Raw genomic sequence first — 12,043 nt, 5'->3', positions numbered from 1 at the left:
TGAGTCAATTTTGGCAAATTATGCCGAAACCAGACAAACCCTGGAAATGGTTCTGCTAACCCCAGCACACAGCAGGTGATCGACAGCCTCAGCTGTGCATATTTCCCTATGAGACTGTGTAGAAGGGAGTGTGTCAATTCCCTCCACTCATGTCTCAGATTACACTCAGCTCCCTGTTCTATTCTGTGAAGTGTGTGACATCAGTTCCCCATCCCCTGTCTTCTGGAGCAGAGAATGCTGTGCAAATTCTGGATTTGAATGTCTTTAGAGGAGAAATGTCTGCAGATAAACCGATTCAACTTTTGTAGGATAATTTTTTTAATCTCTGTGTATCACCTACTAGTCATTTCAGTGAGTATATAGTATGCAAAGGTTTACAACCACTTTAAAGTGTCTATAGGAGTGTCTGGCTCCCGAACTTGTCATTTTTTTAGCCAGCTTGTGCTATGTTGCTAGTTTAGATACAAAAGGGGGAAATTGGAGAATGTCTCTAAAGTGCAACTTTAAAGTGGTTCTAAAAACTAAAGGCATTTTCTGCTTTGAGGTAAAAAAAACCAAAACATTTTAGGTACACCTGCCTCCCTAACTTCCTCTTTAAACTTACCTGAGCCCGATCTTGGTCCAGTGCTTTGCATGAGAGAAGCAGTGCTGCTCTTTTTCTCCATCCTTACTGGATTTTGTGAGAGCAGTGGGTGCCATTGGCTCTTGCTGCTGTCAATCAAATGCAGAAAGTGGCATGCTGGAGGGGGGTACTCAAAGGGGGGAGGAGCTAGAAGCACCAGTGGGGGGGACCTCAAAAGAGAAGGATTGGGTCTGTTCTATGCAAATGTATTGCACAGAGCAGGTACATATACCATGTTTGTTATTTTAGAAAAATAGAAAGTGCACCTTTTATATCACTTTAAATTTGGTGAGTGAGTTTCTAAAAAAATTATTTTATATTTTGGGATTGAGCATCCATTTATGTCATTGATGAATGAGTTTTCCAAAATAAAAAAAGGAAAACTGCATATATTGTTGGTGGACTTTTTAACAATATTGTGATGTTTATTTTTTTGTTCATTATTTCTTTATACTGTTTTATAATTTGAACTAAAGATCATTTAACATAGGCTTTCAGGTCAGCTCCACCTGCCAGTTTTTTAGGTGGTAATTAATTACGGACTACCCGCGCTTTGGTTATATATATAATTGTTCAGTGATGCAAAATGAAGCTGCTGCTGTATTATAAGGTACTAAACCTCAAGATGCTAAACCAAGATAAGAAAATTATACAGCGCTGCTTCTAAATTGCAACAAGCTCAAAAAGAGTATTCAGTACAAAAACCAATATCAGTAACTAAAGTACAATCTAGAATGCAAAATCACAGTAAAAAAAATCATTAAACAATGCAACATAAAGTGCAAGTGCTTAACATTAAAAGTCCATTAGTGCAAAAAAGTGTCTGTGCTTATTTATTCTTCTGTTGCGTCACAAGGTGCCACTCCGTGCTCCCCTCATGTGATCCCCACTCACCAGAGATATATATCGAGTAGGTATGTAGTGCTTTCAAGCACAACACATATGTGATGGGAATTCCCCTCCCTCTTCTCCAAGCACAAGGTATAGGTTATGGAGTACTATCTGAAGTGGGTAAAGGTCCTCCAAAATCCCTCCAATCATAAGGCTCTTATCCAGCAAATGTAAACAAGAAAAAGATGCCCATAGCTTAATGCTCTAGAGCAGGGATTCCCAAACTACGGCCCTGCAGTTGTTCAGTAACTACAATTCCCATCATGCCTAGTCATGTATGTGAATTTTAGAGTTTTACAATGCCTCATGGGATGTGTAGTTCTGCAACAGCTGCAGGGCCGTAGTTTGGGAATCCCTGCTCTAGAGCATCATCTACGAGAAATATACTGTGACTATATATCCAAAAAGATCTATAGTATCTGTAGTATTTTTTTTTTTTGGGTGGGACACACTAAATAAGCAGACCTTGTTTGAAGTGCAAGGTCCACTTTAAGTTGGGTTGGTCATTCAGCAATAGCATAGCTCCCAAAAGTCCCTTATTTTGATGGACTATCCCTCTTTGGCCCCAAAATCTCTCTGTCCCTCTATTTTCCCAATGTGTCCCTCTTTATTGGTCTAATCTATTAATGTCTATACAAATGCATTATTTAACTACCAACATTTTATACAACACTAAATCTTTCATTCAGCCTCTATATTATTGGAATTATTACTTTAAAACCAGCACAAAGGAGAAGTAGTGGCACAAAGTTGCACTTGTGGGTTTACCCAATCAGTTTTGGTTTAATATTTCTTCATGATCCACATAAAGGGGGTGTGTCCTATGCCTACATACTTTCTGCAAAAAAAAAAATATTCTCATCACAAAATGTTGGAAGGTATGCAATAGGTCTTTACAACAAGCAAAAATGCTGATTTTTTTGGGTTTTGTTTTACCTGATTGGGTATCCTTGGTAAGTTGAAGCTTTACCTCATTTACTAAGTTCTGGGGTAACTGCACTTGCAGAGTGCAAGTGCACTTTGCAAAGTGCACAGCTTATTTGCCTATAGTAAATCAACCCCACCACGTATATGGCAAGACTGAGGCCTGTTGATAGGTCAAAGTAGGTCAGAGAATGAAAAGAGGGGAAAAAACATTACTATTCACTGACTTTAACCTGTGTGTGACTGAGGTGAGAAAAGCAAAACAAGAATTTCACATTGACATCCACCAACAAAACCTACAACCACAAAACAAAACAGTAAACATAAATCACATCTGCTTAGCAGTTAAACCACAAACTGCTTCTAAATGTACAAGTAACTAAAACATACTTTTTGTTAGATGTTTGCTTCTGAGTGTGCAAAAGGTTGAAATTATGTTAGTTAGGTGCTGTCTTGGACAGGAGGGTAAGAGTTAATGCCTTCTTCGGAGAGAAGATCAGAAAGCTGCACCAAGGAAGAGTACAAGAATTTTGCCTGCTGTTGCCGCTGCTGAAGCGTAGAAGGTCATTTGGACCTTAGGTTCGTCCCTGAAGATACCAGCTACTGGGATATGCCATTGATGGACTCCTGTCTTTACATGACTCTACTTTTGCAGGTATGTGAGGGAAGCACATATTTAGGATTAGGAATGAAGGAAAAATCCTGTTCTTGTATGTTGGGCTTTGAGATGTTTATTCTGCACTTTTCCAAGTAAAGCTTTGAAACCTTATTTCTGCCTTGTCTGAAGTTAATCAAGGGGTATACCACAAGTAACCGGCACATATAGTCTATGGTTTGAGTCATTAAGCACATTGGGGTATGAAGATAGCTCCGAAAGAGTTAACACAGTGTGGAGTGCAGATACAAGTGGTTACCCGTGGTAAGATAAGGACACCAAACAGCCTATCAGCAGGTGGGATAGACTCTCCTTGAACAGACCATCACCCATGGCAACAGGAGCAGACACGTACTGCAGAGGTTTCCAGCTTGTGCCCAGGTATGAAAGAGTTACTGTAAGTTGAATTAAGTGCATGCATGTAGTCTGTGCTATATGCATGGCAGAACCCCATATCATTAATGGGAGTGAAGTAAGGGTGGTTTGCTGGATGGGTTGATGTGGGCAGGGCACAACATGTCCCTCCTAAATGCAAATTACAGAGAGAGTGTACATTGAAACAGGGACTCAAGAGTTATCTGGAAAATGGTTAAGGTGCAAGCTTACACGGTGTACATTCATCTCTAACAATAGAGGCCCACCTTAGGGTCAAGTATTCCCCCATGGCAGCCTCAGCCTTGTCCCAAGGCATTTTTAATACTGGCACTGAAGTAAAGGTACCCTATGTGCAAGGCAAGTGATCCTGTTAAGGTGCCTAGCATATACTAGAAGAACCCAACCTGGGGTAGGCCTCCTATGTGACCCTGGTTTTGCGCCCATCAAGGAAGGAAATCAGACACCTATAGCATGTCTGCAGGAAGGCAAGCCCCCTCTGAAGATCCCACTCATTTCTAAACTAATGCACTCCCAATTCATCCCAGGATGATTGCTTGGGAGACCCCCTCTTTGATTTAGACAAGGACCTGCCACCGTCCCTGGAGCCTGGGGTCCCTCATCCACATTCCCCTTTGCCACAGGCACCTCCAGCTGCTATATCAGCCCTGATGGAGCGTACAGGGTATAAGTATTTACAACCCCCTGATGCCTACTTACCTTAAGGATCTTTTAGTGGTATTTAATGGGTTTTTTATTTTTTGCTAAATAAAGGAAAATATTAAAAAAAAATGGTTGCCTCTGTGTGAGTGATCAAGGAATATAACTTAGTGTAGCATCACCTATAGCAGTCTCCTTTCATATTAGCTAAGGAAGGTTAGCTTACTAGTAAATGGCTGCCCCAAGGAATGCCATGTTCACTGGCCTGGAATTACAGGAGGCTGAAGTAAGGAAGTACAAAAGGAATCCTATGGTTCCAGGATTGCAGCTGCCCAGAGAGGGTGGCTGGGATTGTTGCCTTAAAGGAATGTCGTCAGTCTACCCTTTTACGTGAATGGGGGTGCTTGTGTGGGGTCCAAGGGGTGAAAGCAGGCGGTAAGGAGGCGATACAACACCTCCTTACTGCCTGTGAACAGGTCTCTGAAGAGCGATCCGAACATAAATCGCTCATCTGAGAGAACTGAACTGGTGAGTTAGTCCTTATGGTGACACCATGACTGATATGGTTGTGATCAGGGACATTGTGACTGGTTTGACAGTGATCAGGGACACTGGAGCTGGTATGGCAGCGATCAGGGACACTGGGACTGGTGTGATGGTAATCGGGGACAAGGCGACTGATGTGACAGTAATCAGGGACAGTGGTAATAGTGTACCATTGATCGGGGACACTGACTGGTGGGGTAGTGATCAGGGACACTTGTACTAGTGTAGAGGTGATCAGGGACACTGTGACTGGTGAAGAGGTGATTAGGAACACTGTGCAGCCTGGTGACATTGTAATGTTATGGCAGTGATTAGAGACAATGACTAGTGACACTTACATACAGTGATATCAGAGCAGCCAGCCATTGTACTTAATCACCCCCACAGCAGTACAATATCACCATAGTGACACTGCACTTGCCCTGGTAACAGGATGCAACAAAAAAAAAAAAAATGTTAAGGTTAATTAAATTTGCTGGCTCAGCCTCTCAGCCATCTGCTGAAAGCCTAAACCAGCCCTCTCCACAGCCCAGAACTCCAAAGACAGTCTCGGCTCTCTTCTTACAGAATGCTGAGAGCTGAGCAATCAGCAGTCTTTGATAGCTCAGTTCCCAGTGCAGAGCCATTGGGGGACAGATGTAACCGCCTAGGTACATCAAACAGGTAACATTTTTGAGAAACAAATCACTCTACAGACAAGCGTATCGAACCGACATGTTTCGCAAAAGACCAGCTGAATATATATGAAAAGCACTCAACACCGGAATAACACATAAAATGCATACACAATGCAATACATACATAAAATGATTTCCTTTTTTTCTCTACCAACTGCAATTGCAAAAGAATGAGAACAATCAAACTAACCAAATCTGAGAAAAAACAAAGAAGTATAGAACTAAATTGTCATTCCAAATGGTAATGAGCCACAGGTGTGCAAGAGAACAAAAGGAGCCTCATAATGCAAGAAAACCCCACCTCAAGGGGTGATGAGCCGGATAAACTTCACAGGTTGAATCTAGAACATAAAATATAAATAGATGATATGTGTATGTACATCAAACACATGGCCTCTGCATAAGTTCCCTTATCTTCACAACTTAACATTTACCACAAAAATTGGTAACTGTTGAGGTGTGAGGATAAGGGAACTTATGCAGTGGTCATATGTTTGATGTACATACACATATCATCTATGTACATTTTTTGTTCTAGATTCAACCTGTGAAGTTTATCTGGATCATCACCCCTTGTCTTGGTCTTGCATTTTGATTCCTGCCCCTTTTGTTCTCTTGAACATCTGTGGCTCATTACCATTTGGGATGGCAATTTAGTTATATATTTCTTTGTTTTTCTCACACTAGGTAAGTTTGGTTGTTCCCTTTCTTGGCCTCTTGATGTGTAGCATTGGCTCCCTTCGTTTTTTGGTTTATGTCCCCACATGGGGCCCTCCTCTCATTCTCCCCGGTATCTCAATTTTATTTATATGTTTTTTTTTTCTCCCTTTCGCCCCCTTTTCCTTTTCCTCTTGCTGTATATCTATTTGCATTTGGTAGAGAGAAAAGGAGATAATTTTATGTATATATTGTTTCGTTTATGTATTTTATCTGTTTATTCCAGTGTTGAGTGTTTTCATATATCTCAGCTGGTCATCATCAAGCATGAACCCCGAAGAAGCAATCTTTTGTGAAAAGCATTGGTTCGATACGCTTGTCTGTAGAGTGTTTTGTTTCTCAAAAATTTTACCTTTTTGATGTAACCAGTATATCCTGCTGACTTGCCTTTAAAAGATAGTTTTTAAGAAATCTAACAATGAAAACTATTTTTTTTTTTTTGAGTTTAGTTTTTCTCTGTCTTGTACTCCCTATCGTTCTGACACATTCAAAGTGCTTTAATTCTTGGCGGAAGAAATGGGATCTGCTTTCCCCCTTTTCATTGGGGTGACATTTTTTATCTTTTTACCCTCCTCCCCTTATTTTTCTATAACATTTTTAGGTCCAGTAAACATTCTGCTATTTCACCCAGCACTAAAGAAGGAGGATTGTGCTGCCATAAAAACACATTTGCTGTCTTTTGTCCTGCTTGTTGTAATCAGTTGAACAATAAAAACTTTGGATTCTCTTTGACCTATTTTACTTGGATTTCTCAACTGAAGCAAATGTCCTCTCGTAGGTGGTACCATCTTTGTGGTGGATTGCAGAACACAGACCAGTTGGGCTCAAGTAATAGTTATGTCTGCATTTTGATAACTTGTGAAAATCCTTGGCCAGTGCCCCTTCACCACCACCTCTTGGGTATATTTGGGATGGGCTAGAGACTAGTGCCTACATCAAGTCTGTCTTACTTTTGATCGACCATGGATGTCAATGGGTGAATGCAAAGCTGCTATTAAACTAAATAAAAACCTCTGACCTGAGTGCCAGAATTTAAAAGGATGTCTGTAATACACCTTATTAAGCCCCCCGCCTATTTTCAGCCATATAACTTCAAGGGGTAACTCACACTTGTGGCAGCCCTTGTCACCCCTCTCAAAAGTGATCAGTAGTGGCATGTTTTTCTAGAGATCAGTTAATAGGCAACTGCAAGGCCATATGTCACCTCCTCCCCACTTGTTTTAATCCTAAATCCCACATCACTGCGCTGCAACTGCATGTATAAATCTGGATACACACAATACAATTTTCCTATAGATTTACCGAAAACCATATAATACGAGGTCAAACCCAAACACTTTCAATTTGTATGCAATCACGCAGGCCCTTGCACTACATAGTTGAAGGTAAATCTAAAGGAAATCAAACAACAAAAGTTGTATAGTGTGTATCCAGCTTTACACACGGTTGCAGGGTGGTTGCCAAACGCAATATAGGGGAAACGTTTTTGCCATAAAACAAAGCATTGTGGCTGTGGCATGTGTACAACCCCATCCAGTATCTGTCGCAGCTTATGGAGGCGGTAGAGTAAGCACGAACCTTAAAAAACACCTGGCGAGCCTTTATTACAAATAATGTAGGCAGTAAAGACATCAGTTGTTAATTTAAGGGAAACATTAACATTTCCCTTATGTAATCCTTTGGACACTGAATTTCAAACAGATAGTAAAAACACTTTTTAGCCAAGTTATGAATTTGTTTTTAAAAAAGTGACATCGGAACAGCCGGATGAATAGACACTTGTGGAAGTGTTTATGATCCTTGTACACTTTTGCATACAGAGGTTCCTCCCTCTGTCCCTTTTGTCTTTACTGCCTCCTGTAATGAAACAGAAGTTGGTGGGAGGAAACACTGACTGCACTGGGGGCTCTCCTGACTGCACTGGGGGCTAGGACAGACGCATGACATTCTAAGAAGTGTCTGAACCTACCTATCACAGTCCTATGCATAACATAAATTAGACTGAGAGGGTGAAGTTAGTCAATGTAAGCTTATTGTGTTCTATTGCCTTACACAATAATACAAATTTTAACATATTTCAAGCACAGGGCACTGAAGGGGGGGGGGGTAGGTATCTTCCAATAGGGCAAAAAACCAAAGTGGATTTTATCTGTGTAATGCTTCTCTTTCATAGTCTGGTAGTCAAGTAACAAAGGAAATGCAATGCTGTAATACTGAGTACTGGTACTCCCACATTGGGTTTGCAGTATGTTAGAGATGTGTGAATCACAAGTGTTTGACAAAAATTACAATATTTTGGAAAATCTTGCAGTTCAAATCCGTGTTCTCCCATCTGTGAGATTAGCCATGGGGTTGGTTTCCTGCTTTAAGCTGCCAGTTAAATGATAATTTAAGATACATTATCACAGCTCCTTTGGGCATATTATCAACACCCCTGAGTCCTAACAGTACAGGTTTATGCTGCTGCTAAATTTCTACACTTAATAGTGATTTTTGATGGTGATACAGATTAAGCAGGCATACAATGATTGTATCTATAATGTCACTATAAAAAAGGAATTGTAGTAAATTTGATGCATTCAGTAGAGTTTACAAAAAGGGTACTGTAATGTTCACTTTACAAAGTTTACTGACTAAAGGAAAGCTATGTTCACTTTGAAAACGTAATCATAAATTAGGTTGTTTTTTCTTTTTTTTGCTTACTCTTGCTTGGATGATTGAAGTGAACGCAACTTCACCTTATTCTGTAAGCTTAGTTAAAGTGGAACTACACTTCATCTGACCGCCAAAAACCAAAAATGCTATTTACTTCATATTTAAAAGAGAAGTATGGGTCAGTAGTTTTTTTTAGATTTAAACTTACCTAGGTGGATGCAGCATCGATCTGATGCTGCATCTGTCCCCCAGCTCCTCTACACTGAGAACCGAACGATCAAACACAGCCGATTGCTCCGTTCTCACAGCTTCGTGAGCTGCCTGTCAGTCAGCAGCTCTCTGCTCTGCCCCCTCCTCGCTCACTGGAACGCTGGGATGTGGAAAGGGTGGAGTGTCCGGCTCAGCCTCTCAGCGGATCGCTAAAAGGCTGAGCCTGTGCAGGGATCTGGCGGATCCCGACTCTGTGGTCATGATGACGCAGAGCCTGAACTGACTTCTGTGACGTCAGCAGAGAGCCAACTTCAGCCTGCTCTCTGCTGAAAATTGGTCACAGGAGTGCAAAACGAACTGCACTCCTGTGATCCATAGGAGATGTACAGCCAAATGAGCTTTGGCTATATTTCTCCTTTAATATTCAAATCAAACTCCCCATCCATCCATTTCTCCATGCTTATTTCATTGGGGAATTCACTTTGAAAAACACCCCATAGCATTTCTGGACATGGCCGTCTTGAGTAAGGGCAGATGATTCATGTAGCATTTACTTCCTGCAATCCACCTTCCCTTAGCTCAGGCGTGTAAGCAGGATAGAGGTTGTGCTTAGCTGAGAAAGCCCCTCCTCCCCTACTGAAGACTCCTGAGATGTATGACATAATTTGCCTAGGCAAGGAAACCAGGAGGTAGCTGAAGACAAGTAAAAAATAAAAAAATAAAAAGTTTAGAACAAGCAAATATAATATACTTTCCTATCTATTTACTAATGCTAGCAGCATTATATTAAAAATAAACAATGTTGATTGAGAGTGTAAAGTTCCACTTTAAATACACTTTGTAAAGTGAACATTTCCTAAATTTCTGGTAAGCCAAACCCGCTGAATGCCTGCATGTTAACTACAATTTCTGTTTCTTGAATAGAGATATAATAGAAACATTTACTGCATTCTCACTTTACCTATACCATCTGTAGTCAACGTAAGTAAACACCCACTACTTCTTTAGTATACCAAACTCACTGTATACATTAGAGACATGTGTTGAGATTACAAACCATAGAAATACAGAAAGGAATGCAAGACCCAAACTGGATAAAAGAGTCAAAGATCGATTTAATTAATTGCTGGTAAAAATAAAAAATAAAAAGTAATATAAAAAAAAAACAGCCAATGTATTTTGTAGGCAACACCACTTTCTTTTCATCGGCGCTCAACATAAGATAAAATTTGGAGGGACTTCACAAATCTATCTTAGAACCAGTATTAAACTCTTGTGGAGTAGCAAATTGACAGCAATTGCTGAGCAAATGACTGCCTTCTTATCCCGTAATTGTAATAAAAATCCAATTCCAACTGTCACTTTGCTTCTTTGCACAACAAAAGTTACATAACATGTCAGTTCTCGCAGTTTCTGTGCGGTAACGAATACGATAGTATATAGTTTATATATATTACTTTTTAGAATAAAAAAACACTTCAGCAAGCTGTTTACTTTTCTAGGATATTTAAGAATCATTATGCAGCCAGGAAGAGGTGGCCTTTTTAGCTTTTTGTTTTTCTTTTGTTAAGTGGGTTTCTTGTTTTCCGGATACCCTAGCAGTCATATGGGCTGTTATGTACATGTTTACACCTTGATATGAGTTTCAGCTACCCTGACCTAATTGAACATGACAGCCAACTACTGTTACATATTTAAAAGATCTTTGAAGCTAGGAAATATTAATGCTGCCACTGCTGACTTATCCTTTTAAAGATTCTACTTCCTTGGCTGTCCTTCAACTTCAGTGGCTTCAGTATTCTTTCTTAGGCAGTGATTTATAGCAAACATGCAGATCAGGAGTTCTGATGTGTTGTGTGCTTGTTCCGGGTCAGTGAATCAGAGGGTACTGCGGCCAGAGAAAGCCCGGCAACTAACATTTTTAGAAGGGACTTATGCGCTATGACAAGCCTCTGTATTTCTCTTAGTAAAACATTTGTTAATAAGCTGAAAGATGTAAATGTTCATTAGCCACAAACATACATAAAAACTCATAATTCATAAGGATCATTCCTAATTGAGAAGATGATGATTTATGTGAGCTGGATATAGATCAATTTGGTTAGCAAATGTATTAAATAAAGCAGCAAGTTCATGACTTCAAAGAAAAGCAGTTGCGGCTACTGAATAGTAAAATCAGTTGCTATAGGCTATGGCTTAGAATTGCTCCTTCCACTACCCAATTATATTAACTCAGTAATGACATTTCTGGGTTGAAAAAAAAACTGTGGCTATCAGGTTCAACCTATAGCTGGCTTGATGTAGCAGAACATAAAACTAACAATAATTCCACATAAGTCAAGAAGATTGCTACTCCTAACCAATGACACCAGCCAGCAAATTAATTTGTCAATATATTACCTTTTTCTAAAAGATACTTTTTACCTTTTTACTTTTTTTACCTTTACTAAAATACATGCATTTAATCCATAAATAAACTTGGTAATTTATTAACTCAGCCATAACATACTGCATATATCTTACAAATGTAGGTCCTTCGAGGGGCAGTTATAACAGTGTAATGGTACAATTGGAAAGAATATATATATTTGCATTTAGAACCAAAATGTGATTGACTTACCTTTGCACTGAACCAATGTGATCAGACCTACTGTCAGAATTATCCACAGAACCATGGCTGCATTACGTCTTAGAACTTAACTCCATGCATCTGTGGGGAATGACATATGTAATCAGGGTTCAGGTAAATCTTGGGTTATTCATTCACATTTCACTTGCGTGCCGCAGAATAGGGCCTCCATACAACGACAGCATATTCTACTGCTCATCAGACCCTAGTGCGAATGTGACACCTGTTTCTCTCATTTTTTCCTATGCTTATCTCCGCCTCTATCTTACCAAATCTATCACACTATAGGTTTTCATTCAGCCCTACCACATACTAGGCAGGAAACCAGGCTGATGACTTCAACTTTTCTGCCCAACGTTTTAAGCAAAAACAAGATAAATTCTTTTCATTTCCTTATTTCTTTTACTTTTTCCAGTGAATAGCATTTAGTTTATAAGAAACACAGCAGCAATTTTTACATAGCAAATGACTTTCAATTTCTTGCA

The 12,043-nt window shown here is 39.8% G+C and overlaps 1 protein-coding gene across 1 annotated transcript in view; it reads right to left on the bottom strand.

The window, feature by feature from the left end:
* Positions 1 to 11,729, bottom strand: part of LOC309557705 (T-cell-specific surface glycoprotein CD28-like) — a 95,203-nt gene extending 83,474 nt beyond the window's left edge. Inside the window, exon 1 of the mRNA XM_082260483.1 lies at positions 11,550 to 11,729. Within this exon, the coding sequence (XP_082116609.1) occupies positions 11,550 to 11,604 (55 nt within the window). The 5' untranslated portion in view covers positions 11,605 to 11,729. The remainder of the gene's footprint in view (positions 1 to 11,549) is intronic.
* Positions 11,730 to 12,043: the final 314 nt, after the last annotated feature.

Source organism: Pelophylax lessonae (assembly GCF_965119305.1).
Source record: "Pelophylax lessonae genome assembly, chromosome: 6".
In the NCBI taxonomy this organism is placed as follows: Eukaryota; Metazoa; Chordata; class Amphibia; order Anura; family Ranidae; genus Pelophylax; species Pelophylax lessonae.
This window is presented reverse-complemented; position numbering and strand designations above follow the sequence as displayed.